The 27,699-nt window shown below is 41.0% G+C and overlaps 1 protein-coding gene across 3 annotated transcripts; it reads left to right on the forward strand.

Moving 5' to 3' along the window:
• NREP (neuronal regeneration related protein) lies at positions 1-26,997 on the forward strand. Of its 3 annotated transcripts, XM_073233000.1 has the most exons (6): positions 2-250; positions 443-484; positions 1,525-1,600; positions 1,808-1,870; positions 22,133-22,207; positions 25,259-26,997. In XM_073233000.1, exons 4-6 carry the CDS (start codon positions 1,868-1,870, stop codon positions 25,382-25,384), a joined length of 204 nt encoding a protein of 67 aa, XP_073089101.1. In that variant the 5' UTR covers positions 2-250; positions 443-484; positions 1,525-1,600; positions 1,808-1,867; the 3' UTR covers positions 25,385-26,997. The 3 variants fall into 3 exon arrangements, with proteins under 3 accessions (XP_073089100.1, XP_073089101.1, XP_073089097.1); XM_073232999.1 differs by lacking the exon at positions 1,525-1,600 and having other exon boundaries at positions 1-87; XM_073232996.1 differs by lacking the exon at positions 1,525-1,600 and having other exon boundaries at positions 3-250.
• Positions 26,998-27,699: the final 702 nt, after the last annotated feature.

The raw sequence follows: 27,699 nt of genomic DNA on the forward strand, positions 1-27,699 counted from the left end.
GGGCTCGACGGGCGCGGTGGGGGCGGCGGGGCGCGGGGCGCGCGCTGGCCGCCGGCCGCTGGGCCCCGAGTCGCGGATTCCTGCCGAGTAAGCAGTCTGGCCCCGGCGCGGCCGCACCGAGGCAGCGAGGCTGGGCGCTGGCGCCGCGCCAGCCCCGTCAGAATTAGCTCATTGTTCACCAGCACACTAGCGGCCGCGGGAGAGGGAGACTCTTAGAGAAAGACACACACACTCCTGGAGAGAGCGCGAGGCAGGGAGACCTTCCCCTCCTTCTTTCTAAAGGCTGCACTTCTTGGAAGTGGAGCCGGTTTGGGTTTTGTTTCCCCTCCCCCTCCCTCCTCTTCCTCCACCCCTGTCTCCTCCCCCTCCCCCTCTCCCCTCACCCCCTCCCCCAGCTGTCTTTCTAGCATGATGCCCTTTTTCATCCACATTTGTGTTTCAGGTGTAGAGAGGAGAGAGTGAGCAGGGAGCGGGGCTTTTGTCTGTAAGTATATGCTATTCCCATCCGCGGCCGGGAGCGCCGCTTTCTCTTTTGTGTCGATTTCTTGCCTTTGCTCTTAACTGGACCCTTCAACCCTGCAGAGTTCATGCTTCTTCCCTCTAAATTTTGAAGAGCTGAAAGCATGTACCTTGGAGAAATTCTGGCATTTTGGTCCTGCTGCATTAAGGCTGGAATTGAACTTGGGCTTTTTTTAATGCACAAGTTAAGAGGTAGAATTCTTTGGGGAAGGGGTGGGGTTTTTTTTTTTTTTTTTTTTGCTTGTTGGTGTGGTTAATTTTTGTTTTTCTTGCTCATAAAGCATTGTTAGGAACTGTTTGTTTTGTTTCTTTGCATTAGATGCACTTTGGTGCATGCGACCGCCACCCCCACCCCCCCATCCCTTTTACTAAATGATTTTGTGCCCTTCCATCCTTACACTTTATTACTTCTTCAACGCTGTTGAGGCTGCCAAGGATCTTTTCGGACATTCGATCTTGCAGCACTTTTTTCTGCATTTTCTTATGAAGCAGTTTAACTTTGGGGGAGGGAGGGCTTAAAAACAAATGACTGATTTTTGACTTGATGATGATGATAATCTGATTTGCATTTTTCTGTGTCTATAATAACATTACAGGAAAACTCTTAAGAGCTTATGATACCCTGTTGGAGAACTTTTAGTTTCTCCATTCATCTTAATTTTTGCCATAACTTATGTTAACAAAAGAACTGTGTTCTGATGACAGAAAGGTTGAGAGGAAAATCACTGCAGCATGTAGATTAATGTTTATTTTGGTTTAGGGAGAAGGGCATAATGGTGTGTATTTCTGACTTTTTTCCCCCAGTGTAGTTTTTTTTTTTAAACATGGAAGGTTATGTAATGCAGTGCCATTTCCAAAAATATCTGCTCTGAGGCATTACACTCCACCGTGGAAGGCTGATTCCTATTCTGCTGTCTTGATTGCAAATATACTGCCAGTAGTATGTCTGGGAACAAAGAGCAGCCAGAAAACAATCTATTTTTATCACTTGGTTTTACTTTTAAGTTGCTAAACCATTTGAACTCCTGCAATTTAAAGATGAACCAAACACTAAGAATAGCCCAGGACTCTGCAAAGCCAGGTATGAGGAATTCCTTTGTCCCCTATTTAAGCCCGTACACTGGGACAGCTTGGAAAGCTCTTTCAGAAGCACCAGTGGTTACAGTAATTTGCTATGTAACTTATCTTAACCACAAAAAATGGTTGTCCATAACCTCTAAACAGGCATTATTCATTTGCTAACCTGTGGTGAGGTGATTTGTCTACTGTATTTAAACATATTTTGCAGGTTGGTCTCCCTGGACTGAGGAGAAGGAGGTGCAAGGCCAAGACTGTTAAGACTCTCAAAATGGTAAGAATTGGTCATCAGAGAAGATTCTCAGTAGCTTCTTATCATTCTTTATTCTGTGTAAATGTCAACCACCCACCTTCATCCCAGCCTCAACCCCTCATTGTTCCTACCCCATCTGACCTTTAAAAGGGTCCCTCTCTAGCGTGTGGGAGCTTTCCAGTACAGCGATTTATATGAATTGGATCTGGTGAATGAGATCTTTTGATTTTTCAATCATTTTGAATAGAAAACTGAAATTCCTCTTTCAGAAGTACAGATTTATTTAACTTGAACAACAGAAACTGTTCTGTTTGTTCTTTAGGAAGAGTGATGTGTTGTGACATGCATGGAAGAGGTAGCACCAGTAGGGCTCAGACAAAGCAATGGATCTTAATTAGAGAAAGCCAGAACTTACCTGCAAAGTAGGCACCTATGTCCAGCTTATCAAACAGCTACAGTTTCTACTGTCTTTAAGAGCAGTATATTTGAAGAGCATGGACTTTTAATGTACTCTATTGTGCTCAAATATAATGTTATTTTCTATTGATTTATAACTTCACTTATGAGAGACATCTGCTCAGTTTTAGCATAAAGCCAGTTATCTGACAAATGAAAGTTAACAATTTCTGATGAGTATGATCCACAGAGAAGGCAGTTTAATATTTGAGGACTGATTAAAGAACAAGATGGAATACACATTAAGCAGATAAGTATATTATTAGTCTTCGATGAAAAACTTCCTCTTTGGAAATAAGGTTGAACTGAAAAAAATTGTAGAGATGTCATGAAAACTTTTCAGTCAAGCACAGCATGGCCTCTTGCAGATGTTTATGCTCTTTAAAACACCTCTTTGCCCTTAGAATGTGTGATTTCCAAATTTAGTTTTAATTTTTTCTTTTAAACTGAGGGTGGAATTTAATGAATCAAAATAGAATCTGATACACTTAATGTTTTCTTTGAGAACAACCCAAGCATAAGCTTCCAAGGAGAAAAATGAATCAGAAGCAATTAAATGAATTCAGTTTGAATCCTATTAACACAAGTAAGCTCTTTATTTTTTGTGTATGCCTCACCTGTTATCTCAACAGGTGGGTGTCAAAGCACCAAATAAAATAGCTCTTGCTACATCTTAGACTGATAACGACCAAATTAGGGAACTCAAGATAGAAGGGCCAAAGAGGTGAACAGAAAACTAAGCTAATCATTGGGTTTTGTGCAAATGATTCCTAACTTGATACTAAATTCCTAATTTGCCATTGTGATAGAGTACTAGGGTGGTAATAAAATGAACTACTGCCAGGTATTTTTGTTCATTTAATTAACTTTTACTGTGACTTGTCTCACCTTGTCTTCTAGCTCTTTATCCCAGACCCTTACCCTCTATGTCACCGTAGGTAGACCCTGAAGGTTCATGTATGTTGTAATAAGTCAGGTGACCAGTTTGGTTAAACATAAATTTGACCACTGACCCTGCCAAAACTAGCCCTATAGATCACGCTCAAAGAGAAAATATCATGTTTCTGTAGTAGTGAATGGAATGAGCTTTGTGGAAGGCAAGCATGTGTGCCAAATCCGAGAGTGAAAGTTGGAACGATTTGAATGCAGAAGAACAAATTCAAATTATTATTCCATGTTGTGAATTTCTTACAGTTGTTGTGTATGTGGGGTGGCAGCATGAGAATTCACAATTTGCTGCTCTTGGAAGGATTTTTGCTCAAGGAAAAATTCTCACAACTTTTTGGTGATCCTTTCATCAAGATGTCAGTCCCTTTTGGCACAAGCCCATTGCCTGAAATGAAACCACCGACAGTTATTGTCTGTGGGTGATTCCAAGTAACTTTCTAGCAATTCTCTTATTCCCAGAGGTCTGAGTTCTTAAAAGTCTTTGCACAAATTAATGTAAAAAATGTTTCCATTATGTTTTTTTCAAAAACTGGTATTAGAGATGTCTTGCACCATCTTTTCTCCTTTTTGGCAAAATGGAGTTATTTTCTTTCCTTGATTAAAACTGGAATTACTTTGCTGCTCTCTGTAACTGTCTTACTTAGAGTAAATCTTAGTCCACATACAGTGGAAGGTATTGCTAGGGAAGCAGTAGATTTATCACCTGGGCACCTCTAGGAAATACATAAACATGACTTTTATGTTAATCATGTATTTTTATTTATATAATTCAAAACACTAAAGAGGATCTAATTCCATTGTTCTTAGTCTGTTTAGTAAAGGGTTTATTCCAAGAAACAAATTTATAATAAGCTCATTCCAGTGTTACAAATTAACTGTAGACTCCAGAATTCAAAACAGATTCATTATTTAGACATCTTACATATCCTAAAATGATAATGTTGCACAATGATAATTTGAAGACACTCAAGAATCCTAGAGTGCCTTTTGCTAGTTGTTATTATCAAAAAAATAACAACCACTTTGTTGATTCTGTGAGCCACTAATCTCATTCTATTTTGTGTATGGGACCCCTTGTGCACAACTCCAGGGGGCGCCATTTACATATATTACAGTGCACTTGAGGTTGTGCAACTCAGAGGAGTACTGTTAAAAGTTTTAATTTTGAGTGTAGTTTCCTATATCTTAGTTAACCAGAATATTCTTTTCAAAACCTTATTCCCCAACTTTTAAAGTGTTCGAGTAAACATGTCCTTCTCCAGTTGCCTTTTTTATTTTTATTTTTTATTTTATTTTATTTTTTTGCAATTAAGATATTGTGTCTGAAGAGATCTTCAGTATTTTTTAAATTCATATTTGGCTTTTTGCTAAATTTTAATTTCAAGGATTATATTTTATATGGGTCCTTTATATTTACTTCAGTGTTTTATTTTAAAGGTACTTGCTTCAGATACATCAATAAGAAGATACTTAAGAGTGAGCAGATGGTCTTATTAAATAGTCCGAAAAAATAAATTATTTAATCCAAAGTCAATGTTCAGTCCTGAGTTTCAACATGACTGCCCTCCACGCAGTAAACCTGCCTCTGAGCATGTGTGGGCCAGGGGCTCACAGTGGCATACCCATGGGCTCATTATGTTTTAACAGAAACCTAGGAATTGGGATAATTTAAGTTCTCTCTAAGGCTGATGCTGAGCTTTTCAACAAGATGAGTTGACTCCATTGTACTGTTCATAGAGCTCTGCTTTCTGAATAGTTAGTGAAGTGGCATTCATAGGCTACAAGGAGACTCTTTCAATAATCTCTTCATTAACAGAAGGTTTTCTTGTTTAAAGAAAAAGACAAAAATTGAAGAGGGATGAGGTCCTATCGGTAACTGTGCCCACTGGGCTTTTGGATGTAAATTTGCAAATTGCTCAGTGACTCTTGATTGGGAGATAGCACAGCCTGTCTAGGAGGGGAACTGTGAGTGGTACTGTCTTCTCTTGCCCAAGGCCTTCCAGCACAACTGGAGGGGAGGAGTGGGGAATTGTTTGGGGAACTAGGACAGCAGGGATGATCCCCCTGGGTTTAGCCCGTGGTCCAGCCTCCTCTTGAGCTGTATAAATATTGCAGGCAGGATATGGTATTTGGGCAGTCTTGGAATAAGCAGCCATTTAAACTATCATTCTATTTTAACCTGATAAAAAATTTCTTAAAAACTTGTATGCAAATTTGATCATCATAAATACACTAAAAGAATTCACTGTAAGTCCTAAGATGACTGCTTCTAAAATAGGAAAATACACTTTTAAAATACGAATACTCTACTACTAAACCAAATGAGTAACCTCCAGATTAAAGTTTTATTCATTAAGTATTCCTCTATAGTGGGCTGACCAGGAGCCTTACAGTGAATTTCCGTGGCTTCCTTGGTCTTGCACATACTTTTGCTAGTGCTGTTCCTGGCTGGAAAGCCTTTTAAGGCCTTATCCTCACAGCCAAAGTGAAATGGAAGGTTTAGAAAATTATCTGAATAATTATGGTTAAAACAAAATCAAAAACAAATGTTTATGCCAACTGATTCACCTTGTTTATTCAAAGTGTTGGTGGAATAATGTAGGAGTAGAAACCATTTGCCTGAATTATCTGTATTAATTCCTTTGTTATTCAGGTTAAGACTAAGATTAAGGAAATCTTATCAGCAAATCCAATCTGAATACATCAGAGGAAAATGCACCAAATGTCCCTGGACTATGGCATCTTGGTTGATCAAGATACATTAAAAGACTCCAATTTCAAATTGCTCCTTTGCTTTGAATTGGAAAACTAGTTAACATAAATCTCAGCCCACATCTGTAGAAATTATAGTTGCTAAAAGTATCATTTTTTGGGTCTAAATTTATCTGAAATGGATATTTCTAAACATATTTTACACCTTCAAGAATTTCTCATCTCAGTAGTTTAAAGAATAGCAGTGATCCTGAAATTGATCCACTAGTGCATGAGGAGTATTAGCAGCTCTAATTGTTTGGGATCCAAACCTTAGCATGACTCTTGACTAAATTCGAAATAGCAATTCAGTTACTGTAGCAACGGCATAGTATTAACCCAGTAGAGCAGTAGATTAATCTCTTGCATTATTCGTTTGTTGGATCATATGCATTTCTTTCATTAACCAACTAAATTATCAGTTTCCAGAAGGTTATAAACTTCATATACAGTGTTTAATAAAGTATTAAATATATGTTAGAAGCTCAATAAATATTTGATCTATGCATGCTAATATCTGTTAAGTTGAACTTTAAAAAAAATTAATCCTTAATGACTTAATCATCTTTAGTTTTGGTGAGCTGGAAGACATTTGTATTCTTACCTTCTAAAAGGCTAGGAAGTTGAAATGAATGTAATTTTAGTTTTCACAGCATATTATTTTCCATTATTTATTAAAAGAAGAAAAAAAAGTTGTGGTTAAGCCGAAAGCCACTTGCCAAGAAGAGTGGCTTGCAATTGCTCGCTCTTATCAGCTTTTAGACTCCAACTCTGAGCAACATGATGAGCTGCTAGCTCTGTAAGTCTGATCCAGCTGTGGTACTCAAGGCACACAGCAACTTTTCCTGCAGCTGTATAAGTGCCCTCCAGGATCTAGAAGGAATTTTACTCTCAGTATTGGAACTTTAAAGCCCCTGCATATTTCCAGTATAATCTGATTCTGTGATACTATGAAAGTAAACCCCAAACACAAAGGTGCCATGTCTGAAAAGTATTGAAGACAATGGGAAGAGTTAGGAGGGTTATGCATCAATTCCCATGTCTATTGAACAAGTTTTTCTTGAGCATTTTATTCGTGCTCAGTTCTTTGCATTATGGAACATGCACACTAGGCTTATGCCCTCAGTGGGTTTATATTTTAGTGGTGAAAGGGAGACCTACATGCATGGCAAATTTAACATTGTAAAGCAATGTAATCTAGTGCTAAATTGTAAGATGCCAAAGAGCGATAAGTTATTGAGGACTGGGGACTGGGAATTGTAGGGGAAAACTTTTCTTAAGGAGGTAGAAATTAAGCTAGGTACAGAGATGGCAAATATATAGCATGCATGCCACCACTAACTCCTGCTACCCCTGTGGCAGACATTGCTAATCAACCTTGACACTTATTATTATTCGTCCTGAATATGATTTCAAAATTCTCTATATAGTGTTCCATTAATAATTGGTTGGAGTTGGCACAAAATTTGAAACCTAGAAGTGGACTGTTTGTTCCTTTAGAGCAGGTACTCTGCCTTCTGAAGCCTTTTTTCCCTTGGGCTTAGCACCAGTACTTAGTAAATATTGAGTGAATAAAGAATTAAGAATATTTGGGTAGGTTTAGATAAGAGAGAAGCATATTTCAGATAAAAGGAATACATTAGAAAGGTATGCCTGCAAGAGTGAGCATAATGCATTTTACTACAGGCACTAAGGTCCTCCTGCCTGTTTGGGGCCTCTGTGCTGTCTAGGACAAACCTCACAAAACCTGTCAAGGACTTGAGGTGCCAAGCCATAGGAGCCACTGAGCAGGCGTCTTACAAGGCAGCTGGAGGCTCTCACTCAGGTTCCGTGCCTGGTGACTGCACCACGGCAGAGCGCGCACACACTCACCCACATAGCCCTCCGGGTTAGCTGTAAGCTTACTTTCTTGCTGCCTCTCTCCTGGGGCTGAGGTGCAGTGGAGAGAAGGAAGGTCCCTAGTTAGAAGGAATTGGGAAGGACGAAGGGATCATGCTTTACCTCTTTTTCCTGAGAAACTGGAAAAAGGCAGCACTTCCCCTGGCATATTCCAGCAGGTTCATCAGTGTCCACTTGGCCAGAGAGGGCGTGGCTGCTGTGCCGCTGCCCAAAAGGAGGCACCACGCTTCCCTCTGTGAGGCCAACTGGGTGTAGCCATTTGCTAATCAGTTGCATCCACATGCACCCAGCTGGTTCTCACTCCCCAGTGCCTCCTGATGAGCCAGACATACTTACTGAAAACTCAAGCCAACACTTACATCATCATCATAAAATTGTTTACAGTTTGAGGCCTACCGGCTGTTACCAATTTAATCAATAATCCAGTGACCATCTAAAGAAAATCTCATCACGTACACAAGTTGGGGAAAGCCAAAGCCAAGAAGGAGTTTTCTGGAATTTCTTCTGGATACAGCACAGACTCCTTCCAACCTTAGAATACAATAGCTGCAAGATTTTCAGCATGAAGTGATCTCACTTCCTCTTTTAGCCTCTTCAGATGAGGTTGGACTTGCCTCTGATTCTCTCAATGAAAGTGACATAGGTAAGCATTGATCCTGAATCCTTCATGCTTACTCCCAACTCCTACTTTCAAATCATGTTTATTTCAGCTTCGGCATTTACACCTTCAGAAATTTAATTTCTGTGGCTTGGCAGCCACTCCAAGAACTATGGGTACTAATCTTTTGTTTATAGCCTTGATGGAGTATTTTTTCTTAGAAGGGTCAGGCCATTGTTATCTAAAGCGGCTCTAGGACTCCCTCCTGTGCCTTTCTTTACTCACTCAGTCCTAGGAAGGATGCTTCTCCTGACAAGATAAAGCCGTTCTTCTGGACTGAATTTAAATACCAACTCCTATAGAACTCACCCCAGCACAGCCAGCAGGAATAATCTCATGCCCTGTACATTTAGCACACAACATTCTATTTCTAGCTGGCTTATTTCTTAGTTTTTCTACCCCAACAATTGTAAACTTGAAACAAGAGCATTGACCCCTAGTAAGTGAGTATCATTCCTTTCCTTTTGCTAGAAATTGAGGCTGTAATGCCTCATTGTTTTCCTTTTCCTCTATCAGCAGGACGGTGAAATCAGATGTGAAAAAAATTTATCATTGAGAGGGAACTGTAGAAGATCTAGTGAGTTGATTGGCATTCTCTTTCCACAAAGTGGGATACCCTAACCTTCATTGACATGCTGTAATGGGGACTTGCACACGCCCCACATCTGTGAACCAGTCTGATGGCTGCTCCAATACCTATCCAGGATCTGGCATATCCTTAGTGATCAATAAATGTCTGCAGAGTACATGCATGGGTCAGTGGTCATGGATTCGTGGAGATCTGTTATTTCTGGGCAGAACCAGGTGGCTTTCCTTGAGATTGACAACTAGCAACAGCCCAACACTTTGCAGAGCTGTGATAGCTCAGATTATGAGATTTATGGCCCAGGAAATGAGATGACCACACACAGATTATGAATTTACTATGGAAGAGCCCCTCTCACTGAACATTGAAGAAGGCTTAATGCTAGGGTGGTAAGAAGGGAAAGTTAAGTGAAATAAAAGCACATTACAAAGACAACTCCTAAATTCTATGCTCCCTTCTTTCACACTTTGGATCAAGGAGGTTGTGAGAGAGTTCAGAAAGTTAGTTTAGAATAGTCAGCTGAAAGAGGACCCTTTCAGAGTAGAGACACACACCTCATCCAGAATGTTGGCTGCGGGCGCAGTGCACACAGGTGGTTAGTGGTGTTTTTCCAGCACTGGTGCGGTTTGTCCCTGCATCGGATTGAGGCTGCTGTGATGGTGGAGTATAACCTGCTTTGGTGTCACAAGGTAATGAAACCTTCCTAAATAGAATTATTGCCTGTTATTATCTGAGAATGGTTTCCATTCTAAGCTTTCTGCCTTAAAGTGTTATGATTATCTAGCTGGAGATATTTTTAAACCCTTGATTTGAGACTGTGCTCATTCAGTGTTCATTCTTATAGTTTTGTAAGGTACAAATATAACTCATGTTGGAAAAGGAAAAGGTGCATAAGAGAATGTGGCCAATGAAAGGAAAGTCTGTTTGCCCTTTTTCAGTTGAAGTTGGGAACCCAGAGCCGTTGATTGGAAAGAAAGAATAGCCGAAGTCATTGCCAGTAAAAATACAAGGCTAAGACCTGTACCAATAAGTAGTTAAAACAAGAGGCAGATTCACAGGGTGCACACGGGCTTTGGCACGGCTGCCCAGCCCCAGCTCTCCTTCCTTCTCCACCCCAGCTTGCGCTCAGATCACCATCACACACCACTGTCCTTTGATTACTGGGGCAGGTAACAGCCTTCCTGTCTGAATTGTGTTTGATACAATTCCAGTAGGGAAAAGTACTTCAGTTCAGTGGCTGAACAGGGAGAAATGCCCAAAAGTAGTTGTGTTTCAAATGGGTCCAGGCCTCCTGAGGACACTTTTATTGGGTAAAGTCAGTGTCAGTTATAGAACCTGTTTTGGGGCTGGAAAGTGTAGAAATTAGAAGATATAGCATCTTTGGCAGCCAGTATTGCGAACTGTCAAGGAAAACCTAGAGTCTGTAGTTAGATGGATAAAACTTAACTAAGATACTTATAAACATGACCCAAGTAGGGGATTGTTATTAAAGATTTTTCCAAGAAGTACTGTTTCATGGCCTTCGTTAAGTCACTGTAGTGAAAGTCACCCCAAAGGCTCACTGGTACCATGGGCTGGAAGTCTGTTCTTGTGCACATTTGCTGGGTACTGGCCGAATCTCAGTGTTTCAGTACCTGTGGGCTTGGCAGCACGTGGTGGGTATTTAGCCCAGTGCCTGTTGCACTGTGGGGACTCAGTTAATACCAGCTGAAAAGAATGAAGTGTGCAGGGAATGGACCCAATCTGAAACGTGCAACAGTGGGCCTTCCAGTTGTTTGTTGTACAGTTAAGAGAATTAGAATTTCGAAAGACAGATTAATTAACTGGCCCACTCCTTCCCTGGATAGATGTCTCAGAAATTGGTGACTTAGTGCTAAAAACTTTGTGAAAAAGGTGTTTGCTACTTTGGCACGTTTAGCCAAAACTAATGGGACGTACTCTTTGATAAGATGTAGGATTGAAAGCTATCTACTGAATATGCAGTACTTCACAGAAAGTAAGTACTTGGTAAATACCTCTTGATTAATTGATTGGGTAATTGAAATTACATACCCAACCTACTTCTGACAATACAGCACCAACTATTCTGCCCATGTCTTCTCTGTGTCCTTCTCATCTTCATAATCTTGATCCTCAGTTACCCGGGTTTGACTGTTTCCGGAGCCCTGCTGCTCTGGACTGTAACCGAGTCTCCGTTTCATGCTGCCCTGTGGACTGCTGGATATTTGGCTCACTTCTTGATAATAGAATCTTAAGCTGTTCTGATCTTGTCATCAAGGTCTGGAAGCCAGGTCTCCACATATTTTCATTTCATCTTCATTAAGCCTATTCTTTCTCTTTTTTTTTTTTTTATGGGGACTACTTTTTAAACTTTATCATATGAGGCTGATCTCTGAACACTGGACACAATCAGTTTAATCAGAAATTCAATTAAATTTGATTTTTGGCATACAAACAATTCATCTGATAATTAATGTGAATTTTTACTAAATTGATCAGCTGTTCTTACACTGTTTAGACAAAGCCAGAGGGACACCATATTTGTGTGATTGAGTATATACTCTACATGTAATCTGAGGATCTAATACTACTTACCCTGTTATTTGTTATTTGGTTCCTTCATGATGGTAACAGCTAACAATCAGCTTGCTACCCCATTTCCATTTTACCATTTTTCTGTCTTTAGAACTGTCTGCATTTCTACTACATTAAAATGTCCAAGTGGAGTCAGGTTAAATTTGTTTTTCTTTCTGAATTACCATCCCTGTTACTTTTTGCATTGCCTTTCTGGTCTAATAAGTGTTTATTTTCTTCCTCCTCAATTAGGATCACTTTATATTTTCATGTAGCATAAGGTTTGTATATCTACGGATAATTGACAAAGATAAGATTTTAATTCCCCTGTAGCTAAGCAGTTTGTTTTTAAATTGACTGAAATGCTGAAAAGCAAAGTTAGAGTGAACATGACTGCAACTGCATTAGGTGAAAGAAAGCTGTTCTGAAGTAGATTGTTCATTCCTAGGCCGTCTTGAGTTGTTCGAGATCTTTTACTGAGGCCATGTCAAAATGATTTGGTTTCTCAGCAAATGCCCTTTGTACTTAGCTGTAGTGATTGCTAGATATTTGTATTGTGCTGATCATTTCCTCCCAGGAAAAACTGAAAAATGGCAAGACTGTGATGATCAGTGTTGCTTGGGTTTAATTAGATCCCGTCTAAAGGCAGCCAAGCCAGAATTGCTGCTCTAGGAGGAGTCTTTCCTCAGCGACTGCACAACACATGGACTTTACAACACTGGCGAACAAACCCTTTGTGCTCTCAAGCAGTGCTAACTGGCTTCTAGGTAAGTTATTTTTGAAGGACAACTATTTATTAGAAACACAGATGCCAGAGCAACAGATGTTTTAAGAAAATTTTTTCTATTAGTAGGTGTCAAATCCATCTAATTTCATCCTAAGGGCACTAAGTGCAACGGTCCGTTCCTACTTGGGGAATTCAAAGTGGACCCCAGCTGTCAGGGGGCCTCGTGGTGGCACTCCAGGTGGCTCTGGGGAAACGGCAGAGAGGATGGATGCTGGCCGCCTGCGTTCTCTGAAAGGCGGAGCTGGACTGGCATCCTGCCTTCTCCATGCTTGGTCCTGTGACTTTGGGCAGCCTCCCTGACTGCTGTCCCTCAGCGTTCTCGGAGTACGGTGGTGAGGATGAGGACAATGGCGGCCAACCTAGGGCCACTTATGAGCCCGACCCTGTTGCCAGCGCCACACACATTGATGCATTTCATCCTTGCAACAGCAACAACTGAAGAGTAAATGAGAGCACTTGGAAAGCGCACCCCAAATTAAAAAGCTAAAAGTTACAATGAACCCTAGCATGCATTTCCACAGAAAACTGTGGGTCCCTGCACTTACATCCTCTGCCTGGAAGCTTCCCACAACTCCCTTGTATTGCTCGTAGTTCTCTTCCTTTGGAGAAGTGTAGTTTTAATAATTGGCTTACAACAGAAGACTGAGGGCGAGGAAGACCAAAAAGGTGTGGTGGAAGTACACTCTTCTTGGCGAATGAAGGTCTGAGTTTCCAACACTGTCTTTTTCATGTCTATCAGAATGTAAGTGATCCCATTTCCAGGGAACGTAGCCTCCGCACCTGCATCCCTTTCACAGTTATCTTCACAACCCTTGAGGTATTTGTCTCCACGCTGACTCCCAGCCCCGAAACACCTCATCAGTCTGGGTTGGCGGCTGTTTTCAGGTCTTCTCTGCTCCCACAGTTTGCCTGACGGACCCTCACCAGCCATCTCCTGAATTGGACCATGTGCTACCTAGAGGGGTTGAAACTCCAGGCGGGTGTACAAGGGCGCATCTGTCTTCATCTTACTCTGTTCTTGTACTTGCAGTTTTTTGCCTGTTTTCATGAAGGACATGTTGTTGGAAACACCTTTGTGACCTGAGAACTTGTAACATGTGGGTACAGATCTGTCTGTATTTTTCCATTTTTTTTTTTTAAAGTCAAACTTCTTACAGGATCATCAACTAGCCTCTGACTTAAACTGATTTTTAATTACATCCACTTTCCCTCCAAATTTGGTGATCTGTTATAATGCTCTTTGCTGTTGAAGAGATATCAGTCTTTAAATGGCCAAGGCAGTGCCAGACAAGCACTGAAATGCGAAATGACTTTTGCTAAATGCTGAGAGGTTTGCAGCTGTCAGCAGAAGAGGTTGCATTGATGGAAAGAGTGACTAGTTTCTTTGGAATGAGCACTTTGGGAGAAAATGCACATTTTCTGGAAAGCTCAAGCTTGCACATGTCAGTAAGAGGAATGCTTTGAAATGTCCACAAACCTCAATAGCAACTGGCTATCTCATTATCCACCCTGACCAAGAAAAATCCAAAATCCTTCTGTCTGGATAAATAAATACTTCTCTCACAAGCCTTTGACTGAGGGCTTTAACAAAAGAAATGGGATTGTTGAGGACTTACTCATCCATGTTGCTGAAAATTTTCGTATGATTTTAATGGATAGCACAGTAATTTTAGGACAAGTGGAAAGAAAAAGCATTCTTGGTGAGTAGAAATCAGACTTCTTATAGTTACTTGAAGGTGAGACCCAGCATACCTAAAATTATTTAAACCAGCTAATAAAAGTAAGTCTAGATGTTTCGTATTAATCTTAGAATGTGCTTGGAAAAAGCCCTGCTAACTCCAGATGTCTGGTATTGGAAAGCTTATCAACAGCATTACTTTCATTTGTGGCAGATAATACTGTTCAAAAATGCACAAGTACAGTTCAGTATATGGGGCGACAGTAGTTTTCTTTTTTTTTTTCTGTCTCTGTCCCTCCTTCCCTTCCTTCCCTTTTTCCTTTCCTTTCTTTGCCCTTAAGAGTAGAAGAAGCATCGCAAGATGAAGTGTTTCTAATGTCTTGATTACAAATGAAAACTAATTTATATAATGGAATAAGGTGGTCCAGACTTAGAACTCAGATGTGTTAAGTAAATATTTACTCTGGTTCCACTCCAGGGAGGTAAAAGATTTTATAACATATTTGTAGGGGTCATGGGGGCAAGGAAAAGCTTATGCTGTGCTTAAAAGCCTGAGGAGCCTTTTTTGCTGCCAGTTAACAAAGTCCAGTATTTTTTCCTGCTGAAAAGAGCAAACACCTTGTTTTGTGGCCTTTACTTTCTTATTGTTCATTCACAGAGTGCTTCATCTCAACCAGAGCTTTAAAAAGCTCCTTTATTTTTTCTCCTTAGTTTGGAAAATCTCTTCTTAGATACCCCAAAGGAGATTTACTTCCAAGCTTTATTCTTGTACCCTTCCTCCTGGATTGCTTTGGGCTGTTATCAGCAGTTTGTACTTTATTTTGTCTTCATCACTGAAAAGAAAAATCACCCATTAAAAGTCAATATTTGAAGTGTTGAACTTAATTCCTTGAGTCTAGTGCACAGTTTGGCTCTGATTACTGTACCAGGCTGACCTCCAGCCCGGGGGAGGGTGCCTTGGCAGAAATCTGAGAATTCCTCGATCAGTAACTCCCTTTTTTGGATTTATGGAGTCTTTACGTGAACTGCGTTGTGTTGAGCATGTTCTTGCTGGAAAGGAATGAGGCTGAGATGAGAGGAGGAGTTCTCACAAAGTAAACGTTTAGAGCTGACCTTAATGTTCACCACGCTCCAAGCAGCCAGCTGCTGCTCCCTGCAGTGAGCCACGCCATCCAGGCCCCAAAAATGCCACAAACAGTTTGAAACAGTGGTGAAAGAGCAAAGCTGTATAATGCTGTTAACGTTTTGTGCCTGGCTCCTGACTTGATTCGTTGCTCCTCTTGAAAATCTTTGCTATTATTCTTAGAAATCAAACTTTAAAAGACTCAGCAGCTAAACAAGCAGAGCAGTGTATTTGGGGCAGAGCTACTGTGAAAGCTCTTTGTGCCGACGATTAATTTCACATGTAAACACTTTCATTTTGTTGCCAGTGAGGGGGTTTCCTTTTCCTTTCTCTGTCTAGTTGAAATCTAGAAATAAAATCCCACAGCTGTCAGGTTCCCACATATTCATCAGCGGCTTCTCAAGACGGCTCTGCAACAGGCAGAGTGAATTCAGAGGATTCCACTGTTGAAATCTACAGAGCTTATTTCAGACACCCGAGCTCACAAAGTAAAGAATTATAAATCTTTTGCCTGCCTGACATGTAACATAATCTGCTGCATAGAATGTTAAGGAAACGTGGGCATTTTCTGTGCCCATAGTGGAGACGTATGCATTCCAAGCGAGCTAATGCCAATGAGCTTAACCAGTTTCTGAGTTCTCATCCTCTTCCCCATTGAACCACAGTGGCCTCCCTCACCCCCGTTTCTGTAAGGTAAGAACTTGTCAGTCCACGGGAGAGCCAAGAGTGTCAGCAGATGTTGTAATACAGCAGTGTCCTAAAAGGCCATCCTTTCCTTTCTAGCAGGCGAGTGTTTATGGCTGAGTGTAATGGTCTGGTGTTTGTAATGCTTTCCCGGTAATTATCCATTGTTCCCCACAGCGTGTGTGTGTGTGTGTGTGTGTGTGTGTGTGTGTGTGTGTGTGTGTGTGTGTGTGTGTGTGTGTGTGTGTGTGTATTTAAGTCAGGTCGTTGCATGTTTCTCTTAGTTCCCACACCAGAATGTTTGCCAACTCGGGCGCTGACACTTTGATTCCACTTTCCGGAATGTGCAGAAGTTACATATATTAGCTGAAGGGCCCAGTGTGCTGCACGCTGGGTTTTTTGTCCTGGGTTGCGTACATTTCCTCCACTGTGTGCCTCATCTCCAGGCGGCAGCATCAGAAGCGTTAGGCAGAGCTCTAAGACAAGGTCTCTGGAGAGACAGCTCAGTGCATCATCTTTTGGCACCATCTAATCTTTGATGTAATGTTGTTCAGAGAAAATGATCCTTGTAACTCATTTATGGTTTCAGTTTACATTCTGCCCTCTCACATGACTACAACACCTGGGAGCAGAACGGTTTTTGAGGGAGATTCTTTATAGCGTCACTTCAAAGAGTGTTCACAGAAATAAAGTACATGTATTTGCACATAAATTCTCCTTGTGTTAAAGTAGTCAGTTTCAGCACTTCCCAGCCAATTAGGCAGAATAGAACATATACACATGCAGACATACACACACATGCAGGCACACACACTGTTTAATTGGCAGAGAGATTATGAAATATACTCCTTTGCTGCTCCAAGAATTAATTATGCAGGTTGGACACCTGCTGCCCTAGTCAGCTTTCCTAATTGCAAGGGGTGGGCACCTATCTTTGTTAAATCATAAAAGAGCCATGTGTGTGCATTCTTTAAGCACACAGAATTCCACCAAGGATGAAAATAATATAATTATGGTCATTAACAACCAAGCCATACAACATCTCCATAGCAGATTTCTGATGTTAACCAATTAAGTAAGCAGCATATAATGTATATGGTATATTTAGGCTCTCAATAAAGTCAGGACTCTGCCTTTGAAGATCATTCCCATATAAGAGTCTCCCTCAAGAAATATTGCTAAAGGCAGCAAGTATACAGAGGAACATACAAATTTGGAAACAGGCAATAAGTAGATATAATTCAAATTTTACATGCAGTGTAGTAGAAGTGATGAGAAACGTAGTGATTAGACTGGTTCTATGTGTGGGCTATGCTATTGGAAAAGAAATAACAAGTTTTGAAATGAAAAGCTTAAAAGAGGTTAAAAAAGATTTGAAGTGATAATGTAGTTTGCATTTTTTTTAGGACCTTGCAGGAAGGGTCTCTGATGTTCCTACATTTCATTTTTCCAATTTGATTACCAAGTAATAGTCACTGGCAGTCTAATTACCCTACAGACTTAAAAAATGAAGTTACTTTTCATGATGCATTATCCAGAGGGTAAAGTGAGCCTTGAAAGAAAGACTAGGAGGATTTAAAAAGGCAAAAACCATGAACATTTTATTTTCAACTCATATGCCATGATAGACAATTGAAACTTAAATACCCAACAACCAAATACATTTAAGAGAATCAGTAAAAATAGTATGCTTTCATTATTATTCTGTATTTAAATATATAATGGGTTTAAATATAGTAAATATACTTAAAACAAGAAATTGGTTGTACCTAAGAGTTGCTTATGGATACCTAAGTACACATCTATCATGAGGAGTGTATTTAAACCAGTGTAGTTCTTCATGTCTGTTTTGTTGTTTTTAAACCTAGTCATCAGTGAGATAAAGAAGCATTAATATATTCACTGACAAGTGTAAATACTTACCTTTTCCAGAATTCAAGCACATTCTCCAATTTAAAACAATGAAATTTTCCTTCCCTTCGGTATTTTCACAAACACAATTCACAGAATGTTTTCTTAACTGTTGAGGGTGTAGCTGGCTCCTCAGATTCCTGACTTCTGAAAGAACAGTGTTCTAGAGGGTTTTGAGGATTTTATTTGAGCAAGAAAAGCAGTTGTTTATTTTAAATATGAAAGACAGTTGTTTAAAAACCATATACTTCTCTTGTGAAGATTAAGGCAAACTTGGGTGTACTTTAATAAAAGAATACTTTTGAGGTATCCTCACGTGTAGTAGCTAGAATGCTTCAATTCCAGAGATGTCCTCCACCACCACCAAGAGAGCAAGAACTCAGTGAAAGTTAAAAAAGAAAAAAATGTAACTGGTCTTCACGTAAAACACAAACTTAAATCCTGAAAACTGAATGAATGTGCCCACTTTTGGCACATCAGTTGACTGGTACCAAGAAGGGTGAACAGATTTAGGGTCCAGAAAAACAGAGGGACTCCAGAAGCACAGATCAACTAGTCAGTTCTCTGACCTGCTTATTAGCAGCACTCAGCAGCCTCAGTCACAGGCCACTGTCACTTGGTAATATTCTGAACTAAGTAAAACTTGAGGACACAGCAGCCTGCAGGGGTTGAATTTGTGTCTTTACTGCTGTGGCCCTGTGAGCTGCAGCTGGTGGGCACTTTCCCACATGCCCACTACACCCACCCCCTTGCCCTTCTGTCTCCTTGGCTTGCATCTGGCACATCAGATGCCCTCAGTTCTGCTCACTGCACTGCACTGCCCCTGTTGGCAACACTATTGGATGTTTTGCCAAATGGTGGTTTTGTTTGACAGTTTTTTAGTCTGTTGATATGTTCCAACAGCTGTTACATTTGACATAACCTATGCATTTTTTTTTATTGCACTTCAAGCACACTGTAGTAGTTTGCTAGGGCTGTCAAAACCAAGTACCACAGGCAAGATGGCTTAAACAAAAGAAATGTATTTTCTCACAATTCTGGAGTCTAGAAATCTGAGGTCAGGTGGCAGCAGGGTTAGTTTCTGCTGCGGCCCATCTCCTTAGCTTGTAGGTGGTCTTCTCTCTGTGTCTTCACATGGTGGACCCTCTCTGTGCTTCGGTGTTCCACCTTCCTCCTCTTATAAGAACACCAGTCATCCTGGATTCGGGCCCGTCCTGATGACCTCATTTTAGCTTAACTACCTTTTTAAAGACCCTATCTCTTTTTGAGTCACGGTCTGAGGTACTGGTTAGGATTTCAACATAGGAATTGGGGGGATGGGGAGGTTGGGGAGTTTGGGGTACAGTTCAACCCATAGCACACACTTGTAAATTGATTTTTTAGGAGGTCTGTTACCCTGCTGGCCCCCTCCCTAAATTTGAGCTCCTAGAAGGCAGGAACTCTATGTCTTTTCTTGCAATGCCCAGAACGTCAACAGAGTCCAGCACATTGCAGGGCTCTCACAAACTCATGGTGAATGAATGCGTGGACAAAGGTATTCTGAGTTATTTGAGAGCAAGATGATGATTGTCATGCATCTTTTCTCCTGAGTCCTTCATTTTGGAGTCTCAACACACCACAGGCATAAGAGAAAATAGAGCTGTAATGTAGGTAGCATATATTTCCAGAACTTCTACCACCTTTTTCCAAAGCCAAAAATAAGTTTAAATAACCCCTTTAGATTCTACGTCCAGGAATATGCTGTGTTCTTAGAGACCAGCAGAAGAGGTTTTAAGAATGCAACAGAGTCCTCTATCCCTGTCATTTTTGGCTTAATGACTCTGAAGGAGAAGGGAAGACTTTACCACAAGGGAAAGTGACATTTATTTTTCCTAAAGTATACAGTAATCACTTCATGATTCAAGCACTAAAAAATGCTAAACATTAGAAATGTCCTTGGTCAATTTGTGGCTAAATTAATATGTTTCAAAAGAATGAATTTGAGGCAGGGGAGGAAGTTTCCTTAGGTGTGGGCTTTGCTGTCAGTTACTCATGTTCTTGCGGTCTTTTGCAAAAAAAAAAAAATCATTGATTCTTTTTCTTAAAAAAAAGAGAAGTTCTTGGAAAAACAAATTGTAAAAATAATAATTGCTGAAGCAAGCTAATTTTCCCTACTAATTAGATTTGGGTGGCTGTATTGATGCTTTGAACCTAAAAGTTAAATACTAAAGCAGTGTCATTTTCTTAAGGTAGAACATCACAGAAAAGTACAAGAACACAGACATACATTATTTGACTTTGCATTTCATTGCATCCCTGTGCCCATTAAGTTTTTGCATGTACTTTTATCATTTTTGGTGTATAATGGAACTTATTTCTCACTAATGTGTATTATTTTTAGTTGTACTGAAAGCATGCTTTTAAAATAGTAATGTAGAAATGTAGTCATTTTATATAAATGTATATATTAAGTGAACTTACAGTTTGATCCCATTTTGGGGTCTCCAAAATGAAGCCCAAATTGGGATTTTGTGTGCTGTGACTGTTTTAAGCCTTATGAAAGCTTGCATATTTTATATCACAATTTTGTGTTCTTCACCCATTCCTTGTTAAAGGAAATGTCGGGGTGGCTTGGTGTCCCCAGCTAGGCAGATGGTTGAATTCTCTCCATGGGAGCCAGGGAAAGCTGGGCAAGAAGAAAGAGTTTGGGACTGTGGGAACCACTTGGCCCAGAAAGCAGGCACAGTCCAAAACCAGAAAATAGGTCCAGGTCTTGCAGGAGGAGCTTGCATTTAAAACCTGAATGTGTGTGGTGACTGTGGACTGGTGTAATCTTTAAAGAGAGATGGTGGGCAGTTTGCTTTCTAGGATAAGTGAGGGTGTCAGGATAGTAGGAAGAAGTTTAGAATCTGGAAGCCTGATCTTACCTTACACTGACTGGACTTCGGGCAAGTCAGGTGATGCCTTTGAGTCTCTCTTTGTTCGTATCTGTGATGATAAGGCCTATTCACAATCTTGTCAGGATAAATTAGGTAATAATTTATGATGTGCCATTAATGTCACTGGAGTCAAGGAAAGGTAGTGACTATTAGACTGTCCCAAAGAATCAACACAGCTGTCCACATGTTCTACCTCAGACCCCTCAACCGAGTGGACTGATTGGGACATTGAAAACATGAGCACAGGGAGGAGGCTACAACACCTAGTGCTTCCAAAAACAAGAGCACCATGTAATCTGTTGCTAGCCTATTAATGTGGTGTGATTCTTAATATTATTTATTAAATGTGAGGCTTATTTACAGCATTTGGAGAATCAGAGCTGGAGGGAATTTTATCTAATTTCCTCCCCTCGCTTTAAGCAGGGCAATATCAAATGAGAATTAGCCTGAGCAGATGGTTATTAGATTCTGTTTCTAAATCTCTCAAAGAAGGTATCACTGTTTTCCTCTCTAAATTCTTTTAGTATTTTGACACTTCTTTTGCCAAGTTTTCCTTATAGCTGACCCAAACCTGCAGTTACAAGTTAAGCCCTAACCCCTACTTCTGTCCTTCCAGAGATGGAGTACAGCTGGTCAGCAACTTTCTTGTGATTATAACCCTTTGTATATTTAAGGAAAAGTTACTCTGTTCCACTCACTGGCTCCGCCTCTTCCCACCCCGCTTTCTCTGAATCATTCACAGCGATGCTGCTCCCATCTCTCTGCCCTCCCATCAGCCGCTTTACTACTTCCAGGCAGCTGGGCAGCTGTCAGTGACCAAATGAGCCTGAGGAGAATGCCAGCTGCCTCTTGCCTTCCTCTGTATACTTTGTGCATCCCAAGCCTTCTAATAAACAATCAAGATAATCTCTAACAGCGTTTGACGTGTGCGTGGCACATTTCTCTCATACGTGTGGACTTTGCCAGGATACTTACCATAGGTTGCCCTGAAAGTTAGGCCCCCTTGGTGCTTGCTTTGCTCAGCCAGTTGTGCCATGAGGCTGCCACTTTGTTTGCTAGAGATTGCTTTGATTGATATCTGACCCCTATTGGACTTCATCTTGGAAGACATTGAGCAGAAACCCTCCTGAGTGCAGTGTACAGTCAGAAGCACACCAGGCTAACGGACGTGATGGGCTTCCCCTGCACGCCAAGCCACAGTCAGGAAGTCAGTGAGGCTGAGGGGAATTGAGCTCGTTAAGTTCATCCCATGTGGTTTCAGAGTGGAGCCTGTTTTTAATCTGAATGTGTGTGCTTTTATGTCTCTGTAGGTTTATTACCCAGAGCTCTCTGTCTGGGTCAGTCAACCATTTCCAAACAAGGAAATGGAGGGAAGACTTCCCAAGGTAAGATTTCTAGCTGTGATTTTGTGAATTTTGTTTCAATTTAGTAGCCTTTTTTTACAAATTAGTTATTTATTTTTCATGTTAATATCCATTATAGTTTAATAAGCCATTAACCCAATACTATTATGACTTATATCCTAAGTCCCATGACTCTTAAAATTCACATTATCTTCCTTTTGACAAGCTCAAAGTCCAAAGTAAATTTTCTTTTAAGATGGAATCAATTTATCAGATGCATATTTTACAGATTTTTAATTTGTTCTATTCCTGAATGAATAAACTAAAATATGATGATCAATCTTAAACATATAAGATGATGACCATTTTGCCTGGTAATAGGGCCTGACTGTCTAATAAGGTTACCCATGAAATGAAACAGAAAGAACATAAAAAATTGTTATAGTTCATTCTTCTAATTTTTAGGCCTCTAGATATTTTCTATAAGCATGCTTTCATTGTTCTGACATTGTTGGTGTAACAATGCTCTGCCTTAAGAAAACTCATAAAATTTTAGATTTTGGCACCATTTTAGAAGAAATAACCCAACAAAAGCATTTACCAGTTTTTACTGTAGATACCTTTGGACTTTGCCTGTTAGGGTAAATATCAGTTTGACCTTAAGCAAGAGGACTGTACTTTTTACCACTGACCTTCTGATTTTGCAATTAATAAAGAAAAATAGAGTTCATGGAAGAAAGAATTTCCGTTTAAAAGTTTCCTAAGTGTAATTGGCCAGTGATGAGGCCTTCCCAGGTATAACCAATATTTCAGCAATTCCCTGTTTTACAGACAGGCAGAATTTGAAGAGATTGTATCAACTGGCAGTTGGCACCAAAAGGAAACAGTTCTAAATCATTCTTAATCTTTCAGAGAATTTCTGAAGGTCAGGGTTGAAATCTTTGGCAGGAAAGTAGGTGAACAAAATGATTTTTACCCTTCCTGAGCTCGACTTGTGCTGATCTTGTGGAGTTGGAGTGGAAGTGAGCTAAAATGCTGGAGCTTCGCTTAAACATACCCATGCCGCACCCCCACCCCGCACACCATCCCCCTGGCAGTGGCACTATGACTAGACCTTCTGCACCGGGCCAGCTCGGGGCATGATTCCCCTGAGCAGTTGAGGGTGAGGTGTGATAAGGGAAGGGGCAACAGAGAGTAGAGTGTTTTAATTAATCCTGGCCCCCTTCAGGAATCTGCGGTCTTCTCTTTGATGATGGTGACATCAGCTAGAGGGGCAAGACTAGGCAAGTTCCTCACAGAGGACAACAGGGCCGCCCTTCCCTCTTGGAAGGCTAGTCCAGGTCTTGCCTACACTGAGACATGCTCCAGAGGGTTGGCACAATGGGTCCTGAGATTCAGGGCTTTTGTTATTTTAAGTTCTTCCTCTCCAAATATGTGAATAATATTTTAAGTGTAATATATTTGTCCTTTTTCCAACAGCTTCCTTCTGGAAAAGCACATCTTTGTATAATCATAAGAAAGATAGCACTGACTTATTTGGTCCAAGACACATGACTGAGTAACTGGGGGATTCTTATACTTAGTCTTCAGCAGAGGGAGTTGTCCAGCTGGTGGGGGATCAGTTCTGGGGGCACCCGGGAGAACCAATCTCTGGGAGCCACTGGTCTCACCTGTCCCCCTCCTCCTCTAGCCTTTAGTTATGCACATTCCTCAGTCCTGTAGGGACTGTTGTGTATTAGATGATGGAGGGAGATATAATTATTTTTGCCTGAATTCTCCTAAGGCCTGACTTGTGGAGAAGTAAGACATCATTGTGTCCCCTCTTCCAAATACCTCCTCTGTGAGCTGTAGAAGCCTGACATTCCTTCTGTGCCAGTAGAAAGACTGTTCTTTTTCATGGGCATTTGGGCCTCAAAAGAGAAAAAATAGTAAAAATGGTAAACTCAAATCTGAAATAATCTCCTCACACTTTTTTTCTGGAAACACCTCTCTCCAAATCACCCAGATCCCACCCAGCAGTTCATTTCATTTTGTTGTGTATTTACCATGAAGGTGTAAAAGATAAGTAAGACTGAGAGTTATATAGAGACAGACTAATGTTCTATATACTCACTTCTCAACAGAGTCAGTCTAAACTGAAGTAAGCAATTTTAAGGGCAGCCATATACAAAATAGAGTTGTTGAGTGAAATGATGTTTATGTTTTCCTTCCTGGCCTGTGACAATTAGCAGCCACTGAATTCTTCGTTTGTCCAAAACCTAAGCTTGTGCTAAAACAGGTTGATGGGGGAGGAGGAATGAGCCTTATTTTAAAGGCACCAGGGTTACAGTGGATTTCTTTTTTTAAGTTTTCTTCCCAAGGGCATCAGTTACCTTGTGGCTGGATTACTGTAGTCAGAAGCCTGAAACCTCACTCGGGACTGTAAGGAGAGACTTAGACTAGCCCCCATCAGTCCAAATGAGCTGAATCTGGCATGTGGCCTTGGTTTGGCTCTGACCCCACCCCCACCCCCAACCAACTCCACACCATTTCCGTCCCAGACATGCCCACCTTTGTTACCACTTCTGGATTCTCATCCTAAGGCCTGCATGGACTGTGCAAGTTACTTACAGAGTAAGCCATACATAAGTTACATTTGTGATATGCTTTTAAATATTTGTATTACATATTAGAAAACAGGCAGGTGCCCTCCTTCAACCAAAGCCACTGAGCCCTTAAAAAATACGTCTCTTAACACTGCCACAAGCACTTCCTATGCAGCCTCATGTCAGGCCCTCTTGATACTAGAAACTCCTCAGAAACCCAGCTCTGGGGAATGCTACCTCCCACGTGGCCGGGTGTAGCCATCAGAGAAGCACTTGATGCTACTGTGGCCAAGGAGGCTAGTGTTTAATTACCTCATGCCCCCACAGACCTAATATTTACATTCAGGTGAACTGTGTTTAATATGTAAACTCTGTTTGCAAAACTTTGGAGTTCAAGGATAAAAGGCAGGAGGGAGAAACAAAAATGGTCAAATGGTTTCAGAAGCATGACTAAGTATGTCTTGTTTTTGTGTCTGTCTGCCTGTCTGTGGGCCCTTCTGCTTTTCAGGGAAGACTTCCTGTCCCGAAGGAAGTGAACCGCAAGAAGAATGAGGAGACTGAGGCTGCCTCCCTGACTCCGCTTGGCAGCAAAGAACTCCACTCCCCAAGAATCAGTTACCTCCACTCTTTTTAATCGTTAACACCTCCATTTGTATTACATATGGTGTATGGGTATTGATGAGGTCATGGTATCATATATGGGATTTTTTTCTGTGTAAATCATCAACTATAAGAAGAAACTATGGGACTCTGAGCCTTGCTTTAGAGAACTTCCAGTGGACAAATAGGTGTCATCAAACCAGTTTTTAATCATTCTGACTCAAGTGAAAACGCTCAGAATTTCACACTGTGAATCCACGTTTACAACCTTTACAGGTGGGCCTTCAGGCCTGGTTCGCTACGACAATGTCTTCCACAACTCAAACTCTCACAGCTCTCACACAACCGGTCCACTCCTGCCTTTTCACTCACATAGCTCCCGACTGCTTCTTGCAGAGGCTGAGAGTCCCCATTTTTTTTTTCATTTAGATGTAACAAGCCTAGTAGTTTATGTTCATCAATTGTCTGTATATCTCTATATTTTATCCATGTACTCTTTTGATGTATAGAAGTAGTTCGAAACTCATTGTTTCCTTGTGGTAAGTGACCGAGATGCTGCCACAGGACCTGAGACACTGATGAATGGTGCTATTTTGGACTTTCAACATGCTCCTTGGCGAGGTAGCTCTGATGGAGTTATTTTTTATTTCCATGTTCTAAGAAGGTGTTGGTACTCTGTTTCCCTGAATGTCGTTCTCTAGACTGGATTGACCTGTTTTCCTCGTGTCTTCCGTGTGGCTTTCTTCTTAAGCGTTGCAGGTTGAGCGAATGCTACCAGAGAGCGCGAGGGGCCCACATGTCATTGGCTGGCCCTCGCGGACGCAAGTCGCTAGGGCGGGAGCAATCACAAAACTGTAATTTACTTACCAAATCTCTTCCTTTTGGTAGCCTCGCCTGCCTGACTTAGAGAAAGAAAAGCAATAATTTGACAGGTGTTCTTAGGTGTCTTTTGGTTCTTTCTGTTGGAAGGGGGTATTTGGGGAAGAGAGGGCAAACTCTTTTTTAATGTGCCCTCTGAAAAAAATCCAAAAATCAGGCACCTGAGTAGAAATCTGAAAATGACACCCTCCCCAAAAATTACGTAGGAAAACAATGTTTTTACAAAATAAGAAAATAGAAAAAGGCAGAGCACTCTTTTTCGGCAGTTGTAACAAGCAAGGTGTAGATTTTACATTTTTGTCCTTGCTCCCAGTGAAATGGATAAACAAAAAAAATCAGACAATACCATCTACTCATGGAATGTCGTTGTTAGCCAGTCTGAAAGCCCGCCTTAATTTTTATATAACCGTCTTTCAGCTCTTCCTTTGGCAGGGCAGGCGCTGTTCTGAGCTCTTCTGCTTCTGACTGTTGAACACCGACGACGCATGCGCTGCATTTCTTCATTCTCTTCTCACTCCCCCATTGGCCTGAGTTGCTCGTGCATCCCTTCCCTCCCTCCTTTGTTAGAGTAGGTATACCAGCTGTGTAAATAGAGCAAGAAAACAGTATTCTGCATCTGTGGCATTTCTGTAGAGTTGCAGTTGTGTACTGCTGAAAACGCAGGCTTTTGTAACAATGTGATCTTTACTGATGCACTCAAGACAAGTACCCAACGTATTTTAGCTATTTTAGTAGTATTTGTTCAATAAATATGCAAGCTGTAAGGTACCTGGCTTGGCTCGTCATTGGAAAGGCCTGCTTCTGAATGCTCTCACCGGCTCGTGTTCATTCATGTGTTCTCAGGGCCCCGGAAGTAGACCCAGGGGCAAATGTCAAGAGAGAGAAGCAGCTCTGCCTTGCAGGCCTTTTCCCTTTTGAAGGTCTTGGAGATCAGGGCCAGGCAGGGGCTCATTAGGATGGCATTTGCAGAGCTGCCTCTGGACACAGAGGAGAGTTGAACCAAGCCTTTTCATTTCTACAGTTTTTCCCCTTTCAGGGCACTCCCTCACACCTCAAAACTTCCTTTTTAATTCTTACCATCAAGACCTGTGGTATTCTCCATCCATGCTGAAAGACACCTCACCTCACTTCTTCACAGAACATTTGCATTTAACACACAGATGAAAGGCCTACACTTGTTAGAGGATAAAAATTTGAGATAGATGTTAAGTCATTAATTCATATGTACACAGCTACCTGAAATCTAGCAGGTGGTAAGATGGCATCACCAGAATCTTCCGTGGCCTCCTGTGATCCTGAAACCCAGCAAGTCGGGATTCGTGCTCTCCGGTGCCTGCTGCTCTCTTCTCATCCATTATGAGAGTGAAATGTCAGCTGGCCTGACACACAAACTGCTAAATGGCTGGTTGGGTTCAGATATTTGAGTCTCACCCGAACAGAGGCTGAGGAACAGACCCCTAAGAGCCAGAG

This window comes from Manis javanica, chromosome 1 (assembly GCF_040802235.1).
Source record: "Manis javanica isolate MJ-LG chromosome 1, MJ_LKY, whole genome shotgun sequence".
Lineage (NCBI taxonomy): Eukaryota > Metazoa > Chordata > Mammalia > Pholidota > Manidae > Manis > Manis javanica.